Source organism: Alligator sinensis, unplaced genomic scaffold (assembly GCF_000455745.1).
Source record: "Alligator sinensis unplaced genomic scaffold, ASM45574v1 scaffold407_1, whole genome shotgun sequence".
NCBI classification, from domain to species: Eukaryota; Metazoa; Chordata; order Crocodylia; family Alligatoridae; genus Alligator; species Alligator sinensis.
Window position 1 is genome coordinate 984,244 of NW_005842464.1, and position 23,405 is coordinate 1,007,648.

At 59.6% G+C, this 23,405-nt stretch overlaps 2 protein-coding genes across 3 annotated transcripts in view; both read left to right on the plus strand.

Annotated features, from left to right (window-relative positions):
• RASGRF1 (Ras protein specific guanine nucleotide releasing factor 1) overlaps positions 1-17,379 on the plus strand; it is a 57,311-nt gene extending 39,932 nt beyond the window's left edge. For both annotated transcript variants that reach the window (XM_006030805.3, XM_006030804.3), the window contains 8 exons: positions 1,865-1,925; positions 6,228-6,331; positions 7,126-7,210; positions 8,154-8,351; positions 11,247-11,326; positions 11,938-12,055; positions 12,408-12,476; positions 15,497-17,379. In XM_006030805.3, coding sequence (XP_006030867.1) covers positions 1,865-1,925; positions 6,228-6,331; positions 7,126-7,210; positions 8,154-8,351; positions 11,247-11,326; positions 11,938-12,055; positions 12,408-12,476; positions 15,497-15,589 — 808 coding nt within the window. In that variant the 3' untranslated portion in view covers positions 15,590-17,379. The remainder of the gene's footprint in view (positions 1-1,864; positions 1,926-6,227; positions 6,332-7,125; positions 7,211-8,153; positions 8,352-11,246; positions 11,327-11,937; positions 12,056-12,407; positions 12,477-15,496) is intronic.
• A 2,095-nt stretch (positions 17,380-19,474) lies between these two features.
• Positions 19,475-23,405, plus strand: part of CTSH (cathepsin H) — an 11,799-nt gene continuing 7,868 nt past the window's right edge. The window contains exons 1-7 of the mRNA XM_006030806.3: positions 19,475-19,644; positions 20,499-20,530; positions 21,031-21,136; positions 21,239-21,309; positions 21,993-22,097; positions 22,389-22,475; positions 23,313-23,368. Coding sequence (XP_006030868.1) covers positions 19,557-19,644; positions 20,499-20,530; positions 21,031-21,136; positions 21,239-21,309; positions 21,993-22,097; positions 22,389-22,475; positions 23,313-23,368 — 545 coding nt within the window. The 5' untranslated portion in view covers positions 19,475-19,556. The remainder of the gene's footprint in view (positions 19,645-20,498; positions 20,531-21,030; positions 21,137-21,238; positions 21,310-21,992; positions 22,098-22,388; positions 22,476-23,312; positions 23,369-23,405) is intronic.

Sequence of the window (23,405 nt, forward strand, 5' to 3'; positions counted from 1 at the left end):
GTGTGCCTGGCCTGAGGGCTGTTGGGAACCGCTCCCTGCTTTCAGCCAGGGGGAGGAAACGCCCCGTGAGCAATGGTACCTGTAACGAGGTGACGGTGCTAGCGCTGGAGGGCTGGAGGGACCGCAGGGGGTTGCATCTAGCCCAACCCTCTGCTTGAGGCAGGATCACCCCTGACCAACCACCCCGGCCCCTGGGCCTGTGCTCGACCACCCTCGAGCCAGGGCGTTCCTCCTCGTCTCCAGCCGAAATATCCCCTGGGGCAGCTTGAGGCCAGTGCTCCTAGTCCTGTGCCCTGCGGCCACAGAGAAAAGCCTGTCTCCAGCCTCTTTATAACCACCCTGAAGGTTGTGATCAAATCCCGCCTCAGTCTCCTCTTCTCCAGACTAAGCTGCCCCGGTTCTTGCAGCCTTTCCTCAGCAGTCGTGCTCCTCGGCCCCGAATCCTGGGCGCTGGACTCTTTCCACGCTGACCTGTCGTCCTTGAAGTGCAGGGCCCAGAACTGGACACGGGAGTCCAGGGGAGGCCTCGCCGGTGCTGAATAGAGGGGAAGACTCGCGGCCCTCGGTGTGCAAGTGGCATCGCTGCGAATGCAGCCCCGGCCACTTGGCCTTTCTTGCAACCCAAAAAAAGCCAAATCCCCCTTTCTATTACATTGGTGCGAAGAGAGGTCGTTATCGTTAGTCATGGTAGTCCGGAGTCAAGTCCAAGGCAGGGCAGATTTGCACCTTATAGATTAATCAAAGTGTGTGTGTGTGTGTGTGTGTCTCTCTCCCTCTCTCTCTATGTATATGTGTATATATGTGTGTGTGTGTGTATATATAACTTTATATATATATAAATAGAGAGAAGTAGTACGAGCTTTTTGTGGACAGAAACTGCCTTGAACTTCAGGCCACAAAAATGATATGATATTATATACACCTACCTTGGTTAGTCTATAAGGTGCAACTCTCCCCTGCCTTCTACATGGGTATGAAACCAGCTAGTTTCTTCCTGCCCCAAGCAAGAGACCCTCAAATATCGGTGGCTCAGGGCACCTTTCACAATCCCTCGAGCACGCCCTGGCCAAACAAGTCCATTGATTGCTGGGGGAATCGGACAGCCCCATGACAGCGTCAATCTGGCAGAAACGGAGTTAGTCCCGCTGGGCACCGACACCATGCCTGGAGTCCACTACCGCACGCCGGAGCTGCCAGCATCTCCCCCTCCTGTCACGCTGAGCCCGTGCTCCATGCGTGTGCATGGCGTGTCTGCGTGGCACGGTGCCTGTTGGGGCAACAAGTGCCAATCTCTGAAGCTTTGCTCTCGTCCTGGCCCGGACCAGGTCCTTGCAGGAGGGGCCGGCCGGGTCGCTGGGGAAGGCCAGATTCTGCTGCTGGGCTCGCCGGCCCTGGTGCCTGCCGCGGGAGCTGCGTGCACGGCTCCGAGGCCACAACGTGGCACGTGGGGTTTTCCTCTTCCAGTGAAACTATGGGGCAGGCCCGTGGGAGGAGGAAAGGGGCATGAGGAGTGAGGGGCACGGCTTCTGCATACGAGCTGCCTGGAGTTTCAATGCTGGAGGCTGCAAGTAGCAGAGGAACGGGGAAAAGCCCTGGTCGTGCCCTGCTCACACTCCCATCCAGCCTCTGCTCCCTGCCGCCATGTGACACGGGAGACTGGGCACGGACCTAGGGTCCGACTCGGGATACAGCAGTTTGTAGGGTCCGACGAGCCCACAGACAGTGCAACAGCACCCGCACGGCAGCCCAGGCTCTCCTTGCACACCCGGGCTGTTTAATGTCCCGAATAGCTGCTGTGCTCCAGACCCGGCGAGGCGCATCCGGCTCTGCCCCTTGCCGTAACTCCTGCCTTTCTCTGCCGCAGGACTTTGACGCAGGAAGACCCAGGAGACAATCAGATAACGCTGGAGGAGATCATACAGATGGTGAGCTCTGATCCCCCTTCTCTTCCTCTCGTGCTGTGTCTTGTTAGTGCAGTGAATGGCCCACGTCTGGCTATGGGATGCGCAGGCAGTTTTCTAGGAGCCCAGACGCCCCCCAGCGCTGCTGACCCATAGCCACGGCCAGCGTCGGTTTAGGCTGCCCCGTCCATCCTGCCAGTGCGCGGGGAGAGGAACAATGCGGGCGCAAGGAGGGGGCAGCGTGGCAGCGATCAAGCCCGTGCTGGGGTACCTGGTACTAGGAGGCAGGTCTCAGCATCTCCCCTGCAGGCAGCATCAGCAAACCAACTTAAAATTGCTCACACAAAGCCCTGTGCTGGGAAGCCAGGATAGGAACCATCCAGCTCCCTGGTCCTTGACCTCGCGGCCCCCTGTGCCAGATTCAGGCCCCGTGCAGCCTCCCCCCAGACCACACGCCTCAGCTGGGGTCAGGCACTGTGGCCTCGCACCACCCCTGTCCAGCCCCACATGCCAGGATCAGGCCCCTTGCAGCCTCCGCTTGACCCACATGCCCAAACCAGGTCGCATGTGGCCTCAGCTGGCCTCCACATGCTGGGGCCCTGCCCAGCTCCACGTGCCAGGATTTGGCCTTGCACCATCCTGCAGGCCCAGCCCAGCACATAGGGCTGTGCTGTCTGGCCCGCGGGGCTCTCCACGGGCCCGGAAATTTGGCAGCTGAAGTTCATCCGATAAGTTATTCACCGTGGATTCCTGGCTTGACAGCACCATGCGGACGTGAACCATTGAGCTTTGCCAGAATGGATTTGGCTGATTTGGGCTGAGATGTGGATTTAAAAAAGAAAAAGAAAAAAAGCTCCCAGGCCCCCCATGGTTCACCCTGCGCCGGCCGCAGTAACTGGCCTCAGCCCGTGGCCATTGCAGCCGGCCAAAGTGCAGGGTTTGCAGGTGTAAGCAAAGCCCCAGGGACATAAAACACATAGAAAAGCAGTCGTGTGCTGCCAGACTTTGCTCCTCTGACTGCAGGCTTGGACCTGGTTCTCGGTGCTACCACCCCGGAGTCAGATGAGCCTTAGCAGCCCAAAAGCAGACGAGGTTCTTTGGGTCGATGTGATTTCTTTGTTAGACCAACTAAGTAGTTGGAAAAATTGTTCTTTGCAAGCTTTGGGGTACAAACACCCCTCTTCAGGCATGGGGAGTTTGTGCCTGAAGAAGGGTGTTTGTATCCGGAGACCTGCAAACAACACTTTTTAGTCGGTCTAGTGAAAGATACCACATCTACCCAAAGAACCTTGTCTGCCCGGGTCCTTAGATCAACACGGCTACACCCAACGGCTATTAACACCCCAAAGTTCATTAAAAACAATAGCAAGAATAGTAGCGAATGAGGGCTGCCCCTCCTTTGCCTCAAGGGCTTGCTTCACATGTCCCGGCTCTTTTCTGAAACCTCGAGCTCAAGCACCTGTGGCAGGCAAGAGCCGTGCGCAGTCTGGGCTTTCCAGAGCCGCGGGGCCGGCATTTGGAGAGACCCTAGTTAGAGCCTGAGAGCTGGCAGTCTGGAGGGTCTGGCTTTTAGTGTACATGCATGCACACACGCACTTGGTGCGCATTTCCCCCCGGAGGCCGGGCCGGCTGGGTCTGAGCAGTCTGTCCGTGCAAAGCCCTGGCTCGGTGCGCCGGGGTCCAGTCCGGGTCCCTCCGGCATCTGACTTTCCCCTTCCCAGAGCCCCAGCTGCGGTGTTTGCCTCTCGGGCTGGGCGCTGCCCCCTCTCTTGAACAGCATCTGACCCCTCTCTGCCACGCACGTGTGCCCTGCTAATGGGCCTTCCTGGCTCTCTTGTGCTCTTGAGATGTGCTCAGAGGACACTCTTGGCTCTTGTTCCCAGGAGCCTGCTCCCACGCGGTCCTCGCCTCTGGCTGGGAGTAGTTTTGAAGTGGTCACTCGAATCCTGTTCCCCCGGCCAGCTCTCAGAGGAAGGAGAGATGCTTGGCAGGGCTGACCCTATTGTACCCCTAGCAATACAGGAGACCACTAGCAGGCTCTTTTTGCCTACCGCGGGGACCCTCGGTCTGTGCCCCACGCTGCTTCTCCCCGTGCCCAGGTGATGTTTGCTGGTGCAGGTGACCGAGCAGTGCCTGGACCCTGCTCCGCTGCAGTCCTTGGGCTCCAGAGAGCAGCGGAGAGCTGGGGTGAAGCACCCTTCACCGCCCACTTGGAGCCGCCGAGCGGGAGGAGACGCACTGCCTGCGTGGGCCGTACCCTGGCAGCAGGCACAGCGCCAGGCAGGTGGAGGCACATGGCCTCTGTCCTGCTAATGAGACAAGGGCTCCGTGCCCTGCACACCGGGTGCTGGGACTGGATTCCCCCAGCCACGATCTGTGCTTGGAGCTGGGCTCCCTGATGCACAGCAGGAGGGGACCGGCCAATGCAAAATAACATCTCTGCATGGCGGGCTCTTGTACCAGTGCCTCTGCAAGAGGCTGGGGTGTGGGGAGAGCTGCAGCCTGCTCTCTGGGCCCACGGGCAGGCTGAGAGCTGCCCTGCAGCAGGACATACTCCATGCAAAGGGATGCTATGTGCCCCCAGCTCCACATCCAGCTCGGGTGGGTTCTGCACCCCGTGTCAGGCAGCTCGAGCCCGCGGGAGCACAGGTGACACCTGCTCCCCAGGCAGGGGTACGATGGCAAAGGAGCAAGTGCTGCTTATTTTGTCTTCCTGCCCTGAGTCTGAGCCTCTGCCTTGGCAAGCTTTGCATGCAGAGTAGAGGCTCTTCTGACGGTGGCTGAGCTCAGCCGCGGCCGTCGGAGCTCAGGGAGGACCCGAGTGAGAACGAGGATGTCTGCTGTAACACGGCGGGGCTGAGAACGGTGCTTCGTGCAGAGCTAGGGGCCGTGTTGCAAGCTGGGACCATGCACTCAGATTCCCCGGCCAGCTCTGAACAGCGAGCGGTCCCAATTGCTAGTGTCTAGGCTGTTTTATTGATATGAAAATCTGGCTGAGCTTTTATGAGAGAGAACCAGAAGTGTCACGATAAAACACAGCTTCCTAGAACAATTGGCCGCGGTAAAACTAAAACATGTTGGAGGTGGTCTAATTTGCCATGATAAATCGAAATCTAACACGATAAAAATCATGCAAGTGTATTTGGTTACACAACTAGCCGAGAGAAATGGTGATTTTTCATAATGTGTACGTGAACAATTCGTAACGTGTACAAGCGCCCAACAGCGAGTTCGGTAGGAGTATAGGATCGCAGGTGGTATGCACAGGCCATCCAGGCTGAGAGACCCTGACCTTGACCCCAAAATGAACCCGATGCCTGTCCCCAAATGCTAGATAAATCGAGATGCTCGCAGGTGCAGGCGGGGCCAGGGCCGGGTGCACAAACCGGGTCTGCTTACAGATGAGCGCACTTGCACATCTGGCCCCGAGCGAGGGGGAGACTGTTCTTCTGCTAACTAGCTATTAAAGGCATGTAATGAGCCACGTTGCTGGGGCCGGCGGCCGCTGGGAAGCGGATTGCTAATCAGATCGTTCTCTTTGTAATCTTCAGAAGCAGCCACTCTGCCTGGGCGGTGGTTTCGTGGCAGGGATTCCCTGGCGCTCTATTAATTGATTCAACGAGCGCTGGGGAAAGAGCCAGCCTGTGGCAGACATGCGCGTGCCGGGGTTATTTAAATAGCAGAGATGATTAATCTTGTATTAGCAGACAGAGCAGGGGATCCCTTAGCGCTGGGGTGCTCAGCCCCTGGCCCCCGGTGCTGGGTCATCCAAATTTCCAGGGGCCAGATAGCATGGTCCTCAGCCCTGGATCAGGCACGTATGGTGGTGCAAGGCCCGACCCTGGTGCTTGGGGCTGGGTCAGGGTGGCATGGGGGCCTGATTCTGGCGGGGCCAGAAGATTGAGCACCACTGCCGTAATCCAGTGGCACCAGGTCATTGCTTTAGGGCCCTGAGGCCACTGGCAGTGGTCTGTATTGAGCTCCGTGGAAGCAGGAGCAGGCCCTGGCTCCAAGCCCCGATCCCACTGCTGCTCCTGTTTAGCAGCCTGGGTCCAAGATGTGCTGCCCTTTCTCTCTCTGTCCGCCCATCCCGTGACCCCAGAACTGTCCCTGGAGTGGGGTACGTGGACCGCGCACCTTCCTCACGGCCGCAAGCCGGGTTGCAAACCTCTGGCCCGTTGCCCTGGGGGGATGCTACGGTGCCGCCTCACCGAGCAGATGGCCCGAGATTGGCACCAGGGTTCGGGTAGTTGTAGCACACCGGCCCCGAGATTGGCCCCGTAGCCAGCTTGCACTAACACCAGCCTCCCTGGCTTCGTGGTTTAGGCGGAGGGAGTGAAAGCGGAGCCCTTTGAAAACCACTCGGCTCTGGAGATAGCAGAGCAGCTGACACTGCTGGATCACTTGGTCTTCAAGAAGATCCCGTACGAGTAAGTCCCGGTCCCTCTCCCCTGCCTGGTGCCCGCTGTCGCTCCATGAGACACGGTGGTCTTTGCAAGAGGATGTGATGCCACCCTCCTGGGGACCAGCACCCTGCCCCAATGACCAGGTGGCACATGGCCCCACTGCCCTTCATGCTTCGGGAGCGGGCGCTGCCAGCACTCGGGTGGCCGAGAGGTGCCCAGCCTGGGCCTGCCTTGACCCCTCACCGAGCTTGGAGCACACAGGGAGCTGCTCTACGGCACTTCCCCAGCTTCCTGGAGGACCCTGAGTCTCACACAGCCAGTGGTTTCTGCAGACAGGCAATGCCCCCTCCTTGGGCTGCCCAGGAGAGCAGGGCTTGTCTGATGCCTGCAGTCCATCGGGTGACCACAGTGCATGCTCGGACGTCTCCCTCCTGCAGAGAAGAGGAGCCCAGGGGAGGACGCAGGGCTATTCTGTGTGCAGAAGCAGGGGTTTGGCCCTGCCTGTGCCTGGAGAGGCTTAAAGCAACAGTCCCCAGTACATCCCAGGGCATGCCGTTCCTAACCCTAACTGTGATGAGCCATTAGCAAGAATCCCAGCGCACCTCGGGGCCCTTCTGCTGCCTGTGCCCTGCAGCCCCTGCCCTTGTATCTAAGCCGGTAGCTTCTGCCAGGCTCTCCAGGGGCAGCCGCTCCATCGCAAGCGGCTCTCGTGGCACCAGTTGCTTTGCTGGAGCATCTCACGGGCCAGACCGTTTGCACGGGAAACTCGGTAGTCCCGGGGAGACGGGAGGGAGCTGATCCTGAGCTGTCACTTTCAGAGAGTTCTTTGGACAAGGCTGGATGAAGCTGGAGAAGAACGAAAGGACGCCGTACATAATGAAGAACACGAAGCACTTCAATGACGTAAGTCCAGGACTGTCGGGGGTAGTTGTGGGGGATGAAGGAGGAACTGAGAGGAGTCCAGGCAGCGATGCTGGTACCTGATGGCTGGGATTTCCTGTGGGGCTTTTTGTAGGCGTCATTCTCAAGGAATTGAGTCTCTGTTTCAAGTGAAGTCCCTAAGCCAGAGCCGGCACTGATTAATTAGCCTGGCTGGAGGTGAACCCCTGGGCTTGGTTGTGAGCCAAAGAACAGCGAAATCACAGAAAATCACGAGCTTAAAAGCATGGCCCACCAGGCTCAAATCCAAATGCTTAATGTGCCTCACCTAGGGTGACGTTCCAGTCCCGTTGTAGTCAACTCCAAAGCTGTCTTGATGTTTGCATGCCTGATATTCAGGGGCTCTGTGCACCCTTCACGCAGCCCTCTGCAGTGCAGGCTGCTGAGTTAAGAGTCAGGATCCGGCCATGTAGTCCAGTACCTACCATGAAGAGAGCTCGCATACATGTCAGGTACTTATGTTTCTTCATGGGCTAGCTGCAGTCCCATCCACAATGCTGATGTAGGCCCCACGTCAGCAAGGCATTTCCAGCACATGCACATGTCCCATTGACTTTACGGCTGAACTTCAGCACGTGTGCGTGTGCCCGGCAGCATCCGGGGCCGTGTAGGCTGCAGCTGGTCACGCAGCTCCTGTCCTTGCCGTGTCCGCACGCCAGCAGGCGGCAATAACAGCCGGAGCAGGACAAATGGGGTCGCAGGAGACTTTTGCATTGGCACTGCTATGTATTAGCATCCTTTGGTGTGGAGAGGCCGGCAGCAGGATCCAGCCGAGTCCCTTCCTGGGTTCTTACCCCTGCAGCGATGAGACGGCCCTAAGGCTAAAAGCCATACGGCTACAACCGCACGGAGCCCTGTCTATCGAAAGAGCTCCTGACCGGGGGTTGTAACCTCTCCCCTCCCGAAGGTCAGTAACTTGATCGCCTCCGAGATTGTCCGGAACGAGGACGTCAACGTGAGGGTGAGCGCCATCGAGAAGTGGGTGGCGGTGGCCGACATCTGCCGGTGCCTGCACAACTACAACGCCGTCCTCGAGATCACCTCTTCCCTCAACCGCAGTGCCATCTTCCGGCTCAAGAAGACGTGGCTCAAAGTGTCCAAGCAGGTACTGGGCTGAGATGCGGCCTGTCTGGAAGCGGTGGAGGAGCGTACACGTGGGCTGGGAACAGGGGTGGACCCGGAGGGGTGCAGGGGGAACCCCCCTTACAGTCAGCCACGCCATGGGAGCAGCAGGTGGGGACTTAAAAATTAAGTTTTCCAGTAAGAAGAATCTCCCTTCTTTTCCCCTCCAGTCTCCCAGCCACTACTGCTGCTTTCTCCCACTGCTCTGGGGGCAGGATGCTCCAGACCCGCTCTGGACCGCTCCTTCCAGGGAGCTGGGCTCAGCCAGGGACAGCAGCAATGGCAGGTCCCTCCTTCCTGCCCAGTCCCCTGTGCCCCGGGACAGCCCGGGAGCAGGTGCGGGGAAGGGACCCCATCTGCTGCCGCTGTCTGCAGCCCAGCTGCCAGGGGGCAGGAGTGGCTCTGGAGAGCCCCACATCAGCTGCAGCGGGGGGCAAGAGAGGGGAAGAAATGGGAGGAGCGGCATGTTCCTACAGTAAAAGAAATCCCCGGTAGCCCTGCTCCTGTGTGGCTTGGAGGTTTGGCACACGGGGGAGAAAGCCCTTCTCGGGTGGGAGCATGGCTACGTTGGGGGTCAGGACCGGTCCAGCCTGGCATCAGGAGTTCAGAGCCGCAGGGCTGTGCTTCGGGCTCCCCTCTGGCCCTTTAGGTCCATCAGGTCACGGTGCAATGACAGGTGGCCAAGTGGTCAGCTAACTATTGTCTTTTGGGGTATTAGCACAGTCCCCTTAATGCACGTGGGGGCTGCGCACAGCGCTTGGGGGCAGAGGCTGTCGTGGTGGAAGAGTAGTGCGATACACAGAGCAGTTGCAGGGCGAGGCGCCGGGACGCGGTGGATATGATGCCAGACATCCCCGAGGAAACAGCCAAAGCAGAAGTGAAACCACTGGGCTTGTTCAGCTGTGATATGTTCCCCAGGCACCAGAGCAAACCAGCCTCGAAATACGGGTGTCGCTCTCAGGGCAGGCATTGACGCCTCTTGAGATCCTTGTCCAAAAGGACCGGGGCACTCCGGCATGGTTGGCTGCGATGATGGAGTTAGGGCTGGTCCTGGACCAGATGTGACCACCTGAGCTCCCTTCCAGCCCTCAATGTCTCTGATCCTAGGAGGCTCATTAATGTGTGGTATCCGCGTGCACCTCCTTCCAGGCCTGTGGGCACGGACAGCTGCAGCATCTGCAACAGAAATGCAGGTCGGCCTGTCTAAAATGGCCCGTCTGCAACCGCTCCAGCACCCCCGCGTGTCGCTGGAGCTGGTGTTCTCCAGGCCAGGGCACGCAGGGGGCTTGCAGGAGAGCTGCTCTTCCCTGTTTCTGAGCGGTGAGAAATCAAAGGTTTAGGCAGGGTCATCCCAGGCAGGCAGACTCGGCCGCAGACAGTCAGGGTGGGGTCTGCAGGCTGGATTTAGTCCCTTGGCTTCAATATTATTGACTTCGGATACCGCAAGCACAGCTCATGTTTACAGCCTGCTGGGACCCAGGACTTGCTCGCTCGGCGCGATTGGCTCCTCCTTTGCAGCTGCTGGTCTCCCAGGCGGGTCGGCGCTCTTCTCCAGGACGCCCGGGTGCCCGCTGTGGGCGCTTGTACACGTCACGTGTGTGGCTGTAAATAGACCCCGCGTTTCTCCTGGGAGAAAGCCTTTTGTCCAGGCCTCCTATGAGTCCGCTGCCCCGGTTTAAGTACCCGTGAAGCAGGCGAGATGCAATGTGCCCCGTTTGTGCTTCCGGAAGGGGTTCAGGGTCCAGCCGGTGGGGCTACGCTCTCTGCTAGCTGAGAAACAGCCTCCGCTTAGCACCGAAGGGGCTGCACAGAGTAGAGCCGGGGGACGCGAGTCTCTCCCGGAGAAACGCCACAGGCCCTAGCAGATGTGCCTGCTCTTGCATTGGGAGCAGATGCCTCTCCCTAAACCGGGTCCCCCCGCCCCTCAGGGTAAGAGGGTCTCCTGCTTGTTTCCTCCAATACTGCTCCACGCTGCCCTGCAGGGACAGAGGCGACCCGCGGACCTGGCCCCAGCACCTGCCGTGGTATTGGACGGTGCCCTGTACAGCCCTATAGCGGTGTGGGCGTGTGCCCGGGCCCGTGCCCCGCTCTCTGGACTAACTAGCAGGTGACGTTCCCCTTGCACAGGCACAAGGGCCGGGCTTGCAAGACTATAAGCAAAGCCCACTCGCCCCCGAAGCCGGGGGGTGGCTCCCTGGTCTAGTCCCCGGCGCTGCTTTGTGTAAGGGGCGATGTACCCGCAGGGGTGCGGCACGGTGGGGGTTGGCGTTTCCCGGTCACTGGAAATCTTTAAAAAAAAAATCCTCATTCCAGGTCACTAATTGCCAACATTAATTGATGAAGGAAATATATATATTTTTAAATTTCTTTGAGCTTGATGAGAGCATTTGCTTTCACCCAAACTGCAGTGTTTGGTTTTTATTTATACTTTAAACTGAAAAGTACAGGCTTGTTGACAGACAACAGTCCTTTCAACCCCCACCCGGTGACCATTTCACTGCTGGAACCGGCCATTCCCACATCCTTTCAGATGACGTTTTCTATAGACTTGTATACTTCCACGCACTCCCTCTCAAAACCCAAGACCTGGGAACGGGGCCCAGGTTCGTCGAATGCAGCCGTGGCGCTGAGTCTGCGCATCTCCCTGGAGCTATGATGTCCTGGAGACATCACCCGGCCCTGCCCTGACTCTCTCTGGGCAGAGGCAGGATACTCCAAGCCTTGAGGCCAGCGCGGGCTGCTGTCGCTGCAGGGCAGGGCTGGTTTCATCTGCCCGCCCAGCAGCCCTTGCAGTGGTCCAGCAAGGCTGCGTGTGCCCGGGGGCAACGGGGCTTTCCCCAGCGCCGCCCCCTCACCGGCTGTGCTCTGGGTCTTGCAGACGAAGGCGCTCATCGACAAGCTGCAGAAGCTGGTGTCGTCGGAGGGCAGGTTCAAGAACCTGAGGGAAGCTCTGAAGAAGTAAGTGGCCGGCGGCCGGCATCCCGGGGCACCTGCAACGGAGACTGGGGCCTCGTGCTCGTCCTTTTGCATGCTCCTGGGTTTGGGGAGCAGCCAACAGCAGGACCGTCACCACATGCCTTAATGAAGGAGGGGAATAATGCCAGGGACGGGACGTTTTATCTGCATAAAGTCACGTGCTTTGAAGCCGAAAGGACCGGTTTAGAGCGCGGGGCTCCAGGATCGATCCCAGCCCTGGCCCCCGGCTCCCATCCCTGCCTTGTTCACCTGCAGCAGTGCTTGCAGAGCAGGGTGCATCCCAGCCCAGACCCCGGCTGGGATTTACCTCGCAGCTGAGTCAGACACGGGCCTGATCCGGCACAGCGGTGCGGGAGGGCAGCTCAGCCTTGCTTTGGAAACGGAGCCCAAACTTTTCCCACCTTTGAAGGGGGAGGAGAGGAGAAGTAGCCCTCGCTGTACCACCTCTTGGTGCCTTGCAGAGCCCCCGGGGGTTGCAGCAAAGCCTTCTCCAGCGGCCACAAAGCGGCTGGTCTGCCGCACGGTCCCCCACGGGGTCGGGGGTCCTCGAACAAGGAGTAACCGGGTTCCCTCCTCTCCGCTCTGCTCCTAAGCTGCGACCCGCCCTGCGTCCCCTACCTGGGCATGTACCTGACGGACCTGGCCTTCATAGAGGAGGGGACCCCGAATTACACGGAGGACGGCTTGGTGAACTTCTCCAAGATGCGGATGGTGAGTCAGACGGGGGCTCGGTGCGCTAGCTCCGGACGAGGTCAGGAATCTCCTGTTCACAAATACCTAGCCTTTACCGTCGCTGGCCCAGAGGCTTGACAGGCCGCGCGGTGTAAGGGGGACGGCTGCTATCATCCAGACCCTGTTGCCCGCACGCGTGTGCCCACGGCGTGCTTCCCGAGGAGGGGCTGGCTGTCTGTTCACGAAACAGAGAGCGCTTTGCAGTGGAAGCCAAATAACATTTTGCTTCCGAGTTTGCTAGCGGACGGTGTCCTGCCCCGGGGGTCCAGGGTGTGGAAGGGAGTCTGCTGGTTCAGGACAGCGACACGTGCTCGGTTGTCTCTCTGGACAGATCTCCCACATCATCCGAGAGATCCGCCAGTTCCAGCAGACCTCCTACAAGATCGAGCATCAGCCCAAGGTATGTCCCCCCCGCCCAGAGCCCCCTGCCCCCCAGTCTGCTGCCCTGACCCACCCAGGAGCCTTTGCAACCGTGCAACCTGGTACGCTCTGGAAAGGATGTGATGGCTCAGAAAGGACGGTGCCATGAGGGAGGACAGCAGGAAGGGCTGGGCTGGGGAAACGGAGACTTGCTGGTGCACCCTGCAAGCAGGCACGTGCCATCCAGCAAAGCAGGGCAGAGAGCACAGGCAGTCAGGGACGCCCCCAGATACCTGCCCCGGCCCTGGCTAAGCTGCACGGCTGCCGTCCCTCCAAAGCAAACGGGATTCTTTCCTGCCTCGTGTCTCCTGCCACTTGGAGTGACTGGTCCAAGGACCCCACGACAGGAGTCCTGCCGGACAGAGCAGACCGTTGTCTGTGCTGGACGCGAGGGCTGGGGAGTGATAACAAAGGGATGCCTGGACCTGGGGAGCTCGTCGGCTCTGGGCTTCCAGCTCATGCATGCGATGGAGTCGCCTCCCAGCTGGTCTGGAGAGATCGGAGCTCTGCACCCATTTCTCTCTTCCCGGGATATTGATGGCTCGGCTGCTTTTTTCACTTTTCCTTCAACAGCCTCCACCAGGGTGGACCCAGAAGGGGTGCAGTGGCATGGCTGCACCCCTTCTCCAACCAGTCCATGCTCTTGGGACTTTAAAAAGTCCCCAAAGTGGAAAAGGCTCCCCCTTTTCCCTCTGTGCTCAGAGGTGCATCCCCTCCCTTGCCCTCCTCCAGTGGATGGGGGTGTCCCGGGGGCAGGGGGACCTCCAGAGCGGCCCCTGCCCCGCTCCAGCTGGGCTCACCTAGGCCCATGACAGCAGTGGTGGTTTCCTATGTCTGCTCCTGGGGGCACCAGGCAGCGTGGGGGAACCCACCCCCTCCCCGTTGCTGCTGCCGCTGTTCCCTGCCCAGCCCAGCTGGAGAGGGAGGAGCGGCTCCGGTGCGTCCCCTTCCCCTAGAAGAGCAGGGAAAGCAGCAGCGACTGGAGAAGGGGGGATGCACCTCTTAGCACGGAGGCAAAGGAAAAGAAAAGACCCCAGAGGCCCGACAGCTCGGTCTGCCCACACCGATGCATTGGTGGGAAGAGCCTGGGAATAAGGGTGGAGCCCTCCATGCAGCACAGGTGGCTGCTCCCTCGCCCCCCTTTGCCAAATCCTGAGTCCACCCCGGGCTTCCACCCTCCACGGCCCTGTGCCAGGAGCCAGGATGGAAAGCTGCATGATGGCCGTGCTGGTGCTGACCTCTGCTCCTTAAAGCGGCCTCTCCGGGGTTTCCTGTCAGATGCTCGGCTGCATCCTACGTGCTAGGAGAGCCGCTGTGCCTCTGGGCGGCTGCTCCGGCCCATTCCCCTGCAGAGCTGGAGCTCCTGTCCTCAGCCCTGCACTCGCTCTTGGTGCAGCCTGCAGCTTGCAGCAGATTATGCAATAGGATTAGCCTGGAGAATCGTAGAAAATGAGGGTTGAAGCAACCTTAGGAGGTCACATCTAGTCCAACCCCCTGCTCCAAGCAGCACCAGCCCCATCTATGTCATCCCAGACAAGACTTAGTCTAGCCGGGTCTTAACCACCTCCAAGGATGGACACTCCACCACCTCTCTGGGTAACCCATTCCAGTGCGTTACTACAGTCCTCATGACAGAGTTTTTCCTAGTATCCAACCTCAACTTCCCTTGCTGCAGCTTGAGCCCATTGCTCCTTGTCCTGCCATCTGCCCCCACTGAGAGCAGTCCAACTCCATCCTCTTTGCAGCCCCCCTGCAGGGAGGTGAAGCTGCTATTCAATCCCCGTCGGTCTTCTCTTCTGCAGACTACAGTGCTGAGTAGACCTGTTTTGGGCCGGGCTCTGACACGGGGACTCAGGGGCTGGGACGGGCAGGGCACACAGTGGGAGCTTGTGGGTCGTTGCAGCACTGCCCTGTGCCCGCCTGGCAGGGGAGCTGACAGCCCCTTTTGCCCCTTGATGGCAGGGCAGTGCCCAGCCCCGTGCTGCCAGCTCTGGAGCCGCGGCAGCTCCCGGGGGGCTGAAGTGCAAAACCACGTCTCCCTCTCTTGTACACGCACAGGCCATGCACACGCGTGGCTCCCTCTTCTCACTCACACACACCACACACGCGCACGCACACATCTCCTTCACTCATACACACGTCACATATATGCATCTCCCTTTTCTCACTCAGACGTGCACACTACACACACACAACGCGCACTCATGTTCCCTCTTCTTACTCATACGTGCACACTACACACAACGTACACTCATGTTCCCTCGTCTCACTCAAACGTGCACAGTACACACACACAACGCGCGCTCATGTTCCCTCTTCTCACTCATACACACACACACATGCATGTCTCCTTCACTCATACACACACCAGGCACACACACGTCTCCCTCTTCTCACTCATACACATGCATGTCTCCATCTCCCTCATGCACACGTGCCATGCACACACACGTCTCCTTCTTCTCACTCAGATGCGCACACACCACATATGTATGTCTCTCTTCTCACTTGTACACGTCACACACATGCCATGCACACGCATGTTTCTCTTTCTTCACTCATTACACGTGCATGTCTCCCTCTGTCACTTGTACACATGCCACGCACGCAAACCAGCTCCTTATTCCCCGCCTGCAACCCAAGCAGCTTCCCAGGCCTCCTCTTCCCCAGCTGAAGTGCTGCCTGGCAAAAGCCAGCTCCAAGCGGCTTGCACGAGCCCCGCGGTCCATCCGTGCCTCTGCCTGCCCCCCTGCAGTGGCCTGGACCTCGCCGCTAACGCTGCCAAAAAGTCCTCCCGGGCCTTTCAGCTAAAGCCCTGGCCGTGCCCGGCTGGATTCCCGGGTGGGCGAGCGCACCCTCGCTCGGTTGCAGGGGCGTGCGCTCCCGGCAGAGGACAGGCCTGGAGGAGGGCAGAGCCACCAACACGCTGGTCACGCGGCAGCCTCCGCGCGCCAGCCCCGGGGGCCGGTGTGACTCCGCCGGTCCCATGTCCTTCCCCAGGTGACGCAGTACTTGCTGGACCAGTCGTTCGTGATGGACGAGGAGAGCCTCTACGAAGCCTCCCTACGGATAGAGCCCAAGCTGCCGACCTGAAGGCGAGGGGCGGGCGGCAGCCCCGTGTACACATGCTATATCATATGTATATACCTACTCGTTTCTGTTGGACGCCCTAGATTGACTTCGTAGTATGTGCTTCTCGGAGGAAACCTCTCCGCCTTGTTATTAGACCCCCGTAGACCCTGGCATAGGCCTCCCTGCATTGTTTTAAGGATTCACGCATAAACATTGTTGGATACAGTCCCGGTTTATTTTAATCGATGTTATTTTTGTCATTTGTTCTTCTGGGGCGGGGGGCGGGGAGGGACCGGGGGGAGCAGGAGGGAAGGGGAGAGCAGGCACCCCCAAGCGATCACGTGTACAGCTCTAGTCACCGTCCTCTGGCGCCCCGAACACGGCCGTGGTGTTGGACACGCGATCCGGGCACGGGTTCAGCATGCCTCACGTACCCCTCGCCCCCGCGCCGTGTGCTCCGGGGAGCCAGCGCCGCCGGGTCTCGGTGGCCCCGTCCCGGGGGCAGCAGGACGGTCAAGGGAATGGGACCGCTGACACGTGCAGTACACGGTCCGCCACGCAGAGCTCATGCAGTCGGGGAGCGGAAATGCATCTTTTTCCTTCTTTAGCCGCATCTCACTCACGGCAAGCTCCTGTTGATATGCTCTCCATCTGTATCCCTGGTGACTATTAGTAACACGATGTAGAATTAGAACAAAATGACCGAGTGTTTTTATTACATATACTGTAATCCTGTAATTCTTCTAGCAGGAATATAGTAATGTAGTGCTTATTCTGTGAATATTTACCATGTATTTTTTACATTGTACAGTATATAAACACAGTTTAACTTGAAAGTGGCAGGCATGCTCCACGAGAACAAACGAGACTTTTGCTGTAAGCAATACCGAGTGGTATGAGAATTCTATTTCAAGCCCTACAATATTTCAACTTACAGCTTGTTTGGAAAAATATTTCCATTTTTGTAAAAATATATGTTTCCTGATTACCTCTTGCTAATAAATCTATTCTATCTCAGGGTGAACGGGGACTTGAGAGGTTTCTTATCAACCTCCGTGCTTACACATGTCTGTTCTGGTGAAGGGTCGTTTTGCTAGCGCCTACCAGGCGCCTCGTTTAGGGGGCAGATGCGAACGTGAACGCCGGGTCTGGTCGGACCACGGGCTTGTTCCTGCGAGGGGCTGAGGCCCATCAGGGCTCGTTAGCTTCAGGAGTTCAAGGTAAGGATGTTTCCACTAAACCAGCGATCGGACTTGCATTGGCACGGAGAGTGCGATGTGACCCGGTCGTGTGTGTGTTAGTACAAGAGCCCCGAGCAGAGAGCAAAGAGCTCCCTGGGAGTGTGAGTGTGTGTGGTGGGGGTTGTGTCTGTGGCATTTCCTTGGAGGTGGGTGATGAGATGGTTTTCTCACCCTGCTCTGCAGTCCAGTGTCCAGCAGTTTCTTGTGGAGACGCCGTTCTTCCTAGAAGTGGCTCTTAGAGACTGATTTCTGTCCATGCATTTGAGCAGAGAGATTTTCTTCTCAGGCTGAGAATAATAGGGTTGGAGGGAGCTCAGGGGGTCACATCTAGTCCAACCCCTGCTCCAAGCAGGACCAGCCCCAACTCCATCATCCCAGCCAAGGCTTTGTCTACCTGGGTCTTCAACACCTCCAAGAATAGAGATCCCACAACTTCTCTAGATGACCCGTCCCAGTACCTCACCACGCTTCTAGTGAGAAAGTTTTGCCTAATACCCAACCTCAACTTGCCTTGCTGCAGCTTGAGCCCATTGCTCCTTGTCCTGCCATCTGCCCCCACTGAGAACAGTCCAGCTCCGTCCTCTTTGCAGCCCCCCTGCGGGGAGGTGAAGGCTGCTATTCGATCCCCTCGGTCTTCTCTTCTACAGACTCAATCAGCCCAGTTCCCTCCTCCTCTCCTCACCAGTCCTGTCCCCCAGCCCACAACCATTATCATTGCCCTCCTCTGGACTCTCTCCAATGTGTCCACACCCTTCTATAGGATCCTGCTGGATCCCATCCTCCTGCCTCTCTTCTCTTCTCTCCACCCCCATCCCCATCTCCACCTTTTCGCCTTGAAGGGTTTGAAAACAACCCGGCCATGGGCACAGCTGGGCGCACGCATAAGCCAACAAATGTCTCTGTTAACATGAGTGCATCTCCCACCAGCATCGAGGTACAACCAAGGACAGGACTTTTAACCCACGATCAGTTGAAGCAAAAGGATCGGCGTCCAGGTTGATGCCCACGTAAGGGTTCTCTGGGTTCATCCCGTGCCTCCTGTTTGCACGCCTACCCTCCTTGAATGGAGCTGGAGGAGTGCTGCAGGACCCCGGTTGAGGATCACGGAGCTGGCTGGGCTGCTGCTGCCTGTCTGTCTTCACGCGTGCTAGATTGGTTCGCTCTTCCCAAGGTCAAATGAGGTCTAAAAACCTCAAAAGTTAGGGAGAGCTTGAAGGAGCCGCCTGGCATGCAAGTGGGATGCTGACCAGGCGGCAAATTCACAGAGAGGGAGAAACTGCATCAGCAAGGAGGAGAGAGGTGCAGGAGAGCGACGGCAGGGTCCAGTGGGGCTCGGAGGTAAGCGCGTGGCTTATTCCTACGGCGGCACGTCCAAGCTGCCTTTTCTGGCTGCTGCTTTGTCCGTAGCCGAGTCCCTGACCTCCCTCTTAAGCAAATGTCCCTTGAAGTCACCCGGGACTTGGCATGGCAGGTCGAACGCCCACGGCGATGGTGGCCGGTGAGTCTCTAGGGAGCGAGTGGCCCGGCCGGCATCCTTCTCCTACCGCGCCGGACACGGCGCGGCATTGTTTTAGCAAACGTGCCGTAAGCCTCGAGTGCCCTGTGTCGCGGGCGCCGCGGGGCTGCTGCCGCTTATCGGCCCGCAGCAAGGAGACGGCTCGATCTCGCGACTCGGGCTGGACTGGCAGGAGGGGAAAGGGGACGTGCCCTTGACCGCCGGGGTGACCGTGCGCTCCATCCCGACCCAGAGCCAGACGCACTCGTTCAAGGAGGCTGTTGGGAAAGGCCCAACAGGACCCCAGTCTCGTGGCTCCTACATGCTCCTATGTAGGGTCCGGTTTGACTCGCGAGCAGGGGCTGAGCTCCCCCCCGTATTCCCAGAGCGGGATTAGCATGGGGTCTGCAGATCCCCTTGCACAGCGCCTTGGTGCAATGAATCTGGGCCCTTTCCCATCGCCCACCTGGCTGGGGAGAAACCCCTCGCTGTGCAGCCCAGCGGGTTTCCTCCACGCCTGCGGACCATCAGGCAACCTCGTGCCCGCCTCCAGGCCAAGCGGAGGTGCTCAGCACCATTTGCCAGGTGCACAGACCCCCGCTCCAGGACCCCTGCGCTGGCACCGGGCAGGATGCAACCCCTTTGCTGCGAAGGCAGGTTTGCTGCAGCGGTCCCCGTGCCTGCAGCAGCGCAAGACCCTGCGCCCTTGACCTCCGCTGCGCCGCGGGAGCCGTGGGGTGTCCAGGGGAAGCCGTGCAAAGGCGGGAGAGTCCCGGCGTGCTCAGCGAAGCACAAACCGCACAGTCCTCCTCCTAGGGAGAGGCTTTGCTGCTTACAAATGTGTTGGACTTTGCTCTCTGTCTGCACCTGACACGCAAGCGGAGATTGCTCCTGTACGGGCGGTCCCTTGGGGCTCTGCCCAGGATCCTAGGCTCAGGATCGGGGCCCAGCCAGCTGCCTGAGTCCTTTTCAGGCTGCCCCGCTCTGCTGCATGGCCCTCTCCCTCCTGGCGTTCGCACTCAGCCCTCCTTGCACCTTGGACCAGGGTGATCCTTGCTCCACTCCTCCCCCACCCCCAGGGCTGAGACTTGGCCCTGCTGCAAGTGCATTTTTGGCACTTCCTCCTCCAGCCCAGCAATCCCCGCTCTGCTGCAGCCATGGCCAGCCCCCCCTGCACACTCGTCTCACGTGACCAGACCCCATCCGAGCCTTGCAGCCGGGCTGAAGGGAGCTGGTCCGTGCCGTGGCCAGGATGCGACCACCTCTGTGCTGGCTGCTGGCTGCTGCCACGGTGGTCTCCGTCACCGCTGCTGCCGGCTCCCACACGGTCACTGCTGAAGGTAAAGGGAAGGGGGGCTGCGGGGCGACCCACGTTCGCGCCAGGCTGCCAGAATCCAGGCAGCCCCCAGCACCTTGGGCATCCCAGGGTCCAGGGGAGGTGGGCGAGTGGTCTGCCTGCTCTCAGTGCTGCATGGGGGGCCGGGAGATGGATCCCCCGCATGGGTGCTCCCGGGGACACAAAGGTCGGCTGCATTCGGTGACCTGCGGGGTTGGCAGAGAGCGGTCTCGCCGTGCGGGGCCCCGATCCTGCATGTCGCAGGGATGCACGGTGCCCCTTCCTTGCTTGCTCTGCTCCAGAGGGAGCGGGCGACCGGACAAGCGCTTTCAATTCTGTTTCCCGTCCGTCGCTGGCCCCCGCCTTTGGCACGGTGCCCTTGTTTGTGCTGATCACGGAGCACAGCGAGGGCTTCAGCCTGATTCCTGATGGCAGAGGGAGCCCGGTCAGCGGCCAGCTCTGTGCCGGGCTGTAGGGAGGGGAGGACCGAGCGTCCAGGGCAAGCAAACCCCGCTGTCGGCTGCGCGAGCAAGTGATGCTCGGCCCAGGGGGGCAGGGGACCCAGTGCCCCGCGGCCCCCTGAGGTCTGGGGCATGCTCTCATGCATGTCTCGTGACAGCACTGTCATGCATGCCTCGCGGCCATGGTGGCGGTGGCTTGTGGCCTTGCAGTGGCGAGTGGGGCTTTCCAGCAAGGCAGCCGCTCCACCGCGGCTGCCTGCATGAAAGGCATGCGAGCCCCCGCGGGGTGGGGTGGGGTGGGGTGGCTGCCCAGGGCTAGCAGCTGCACCCCAGACCGGAGCCCCCCTGCCCTAGGAGCCCAGCGCTGTACTTTCATCTCTCTCTCTCTCTCTTCCAGAGGAGATTCAATTTAGGTCCTGGATGCTGCAGGTAAGCCAACTTCACTTCTGAAACCGAAACAGCGTCACGGGTTCCCACCCACCAGCAGATGTTCGAGCCGTTCCCGCACTTCTGCAAAGCAGAGAAGCAGCCTGGTTTCGGTCTGCTGAGCCCCTTCGCCCGCCAAGGGACTTTCTGGGGAGGGATTTCCAAGCTGGTCGGGGTGCTCAGCCGCAGAGAGAAAAGCGAGTGCTAATCCCTGGCTGCAGCAGCACACGCGGCTCCAGACAAAAGCCGCCGTGTTTTCGGGCCCCCGTTCGCTGCGCCAAGGGCAGTCCTTGCCGGGAGGAGGCGTGGGTCGGTTCACACCAAAGCACCTCGTGCCGCGGCAGCCCCTGCCCGGGCCCTGCCAAGGGCTGAACCTGAACTTGAAAACTTGAGCCCCGGTTTGTGTGGCTTTGTGGCACTCAGCACTACTCAAGGTCCCATGCAGCATTGCAGTCTGGGCCTCATCCTGCACCTGCCACCCACACCCTCTGTGTCTCCCTTAGCATGGCAAGTGGTACAGCGAGGGGGAGTACTACAGCCGGCTCCGGATCTTCGCCGGCAACAAGAGGCGGGTGGAGCGGCACAACGCCGGGAACCACTCCTTCCAAAGTAGGACCGGGCGCGGGGTTGCTTCCCGGGCCTCTCTTGCGTTGCAGCAGGCTCGGCTCAGCGCGGGGAGTAAACCCCCTTCTCCTTCCTCGTCTTTTCCAGTGGGGCTAAACGAGTTCTCAGACCTGACGTTCGCCGAGTTTAAGAAGAGATTCCTCTGGAGCGAGCCGCAGGTGGGCAGGCCTGTCCTGCGTGCGCAGGGCTTTCGGGGGCCGTCGGCACGTGCTGTCCCGGGGCCCCCTCCACGCACCTGGGGTTTATTCGGGGCTGCCTCTGCTTATAGTCTCGGGCGTCTGTGCAGCAAAAGGCAGTGCCGGGCTCCTGCCCTTGCAGATCTGTGCATCCCTTGGAAAGCAGAAGGAAAACCCATGAGCTGGGCTGAGTTTGGGGGGCGGGAGGGGCATAGTCAATCCATGCTGCCCCTTCTGATGGCTCTAAGATTTCGAAAAGGGAGGTGCAGAGGGTGAGGGGCATCGTCACCTGTGAAACAACACCCGTTTTTCTCCCATGACAAATACACTAGAGGCGTGCCCAACGTGCTAGGGGCCTCGGCTTCAGATCGAAGCATAAAAGAAACATCCTCATTGGAAGGAGTTCAAAAGGATCTGCCAGGCTGGGCCCCAGTACAGTGCCCAGGTCTGAGCACCCCACCCCAGCATGGACTTCCCTGGGGGCTCAGCACTGCCCAGGATGGGGACCCTCGCACATGCTCTCCGTTCGCCCCACGCACGGTGCTGAGTCGGGAGCCCGGCCCCGGCAGCTGAGCTGGGACATTACCCCCGTGGCGCGCTCGTGGTGTTTCCACCGCGTGCGGTGCAGGCCGTGGCTCAGCCCGATGTTCCCCCCGTTCTTGCAGAACTGCTCGGCCACGCGGAGCAACTTGCCACGTAGCTCGGGGCCCTGCCCCAGCGCCATCGACTGGAGGAAGAAAGGAAACTACGTGACCCCGGTGAAAAACCAGGTAGGAAAGCGGTGGCCATCCTGGGACTGACCAGGGGCTGGCTGGACAAGGGCCCCTGGACAGCACGGGGGAGGTCTCGTGCAGGTCCTGGGGGACCCCTCCAGGGGTTATGTCCAGGCGGACTGGTTAGGGAAGGGGATGCTCTGTATAAAGCAAGGGGGAAAGTCCCCGAGAGCTAATGACGTCCCCGCTAGCAGCGCTGCCCCCCAGCACCAAGGAGAGCTGGCGCTTTGTCCCCCCACCCTGTGCATTCGGGGCTCTTAACCCCCGGCTGCTTGGTTTCCGATGCAGGGCGGCTGCGGGAGCTGCTGGACCTTCTCCACCACGGGCTGCCTCGAGTCTGCAATCGCCATCAAGACAGGAAAGCTCCTGATGCTGGTAAGAGCTTCCCTGGCCTGCGCTCTGCTCCGGGGACCCGGCCTCGTGCTAGGGCCCCTGGGCAGCCCGCTTCGAGCCCTCGACCGGGCCTCCAGTCCCCTGGCAGCTCCCCTGTATGGTCTGGGCCACGTGCTAGCATATTCCCCGCTATGGTGCCTTGCGCCCATGCTGAGCCAGCAAGGCAGCCGGGGGCGCGGCGGGGAACCCGTTTCCTTGTTGTATCCAAGAGCCTTGTCGCTCCAGGCTGAGGCAGGGCCTTTTGCCTGGGAAAGGGTCATTGCAATAGCTGCACTTCAGCTGCTCGCCTGGGTTAGCTAGCAGATTCACCCTTGCACTGCAGACTGTGAACTGGCGGGACTCACTGCTGCAGGACGAGTCAGCCCAGGAGAGGGCAAAGGAGAACAGGCTGCTATAATTCATTCTTGGGCTCTCACGCCGCTTTGGTTTAGTGATGAGTAGAGTGGAGCAGAGTTCAGGCAGGGCCCAGGCCTTTCTGAGGCCTCCTGGGGCATCCGGAGCTGTTGTAGCACGGAGCAAAGATGAGCAGGAGCTTTGGAAAGCACCAGTCGCGCTGCCTGGGGGCATGAGGACGGGATGAATATCCCTTGGGGATGGATTATTTGCCATTGCCTGCTTCAGGGTTCCTTATATGTGCTACTGGGAGCAGCAAGGACCCCGGCTCGGACCTGGTCTGGCACTTCCTAGTCATCCAGGACAAACACCGTCTGTCTGGGTAGCAGAGGGCTACGGTGTTGCGTTGCTTGCCATCGATGTTGTATTTAAAATGACTGGCAGAGAGATGGTGGGAACATGCACTGACTCCAAGTATTTCCCTAGTCGGAGCAGCAGCTGGTCGACTGCGCCCAGAACTTCAACAACCACGGGTGCAGCGGGTAAGTGCTGTGAGCCGGCAGCTCCTGGACGCAGAGA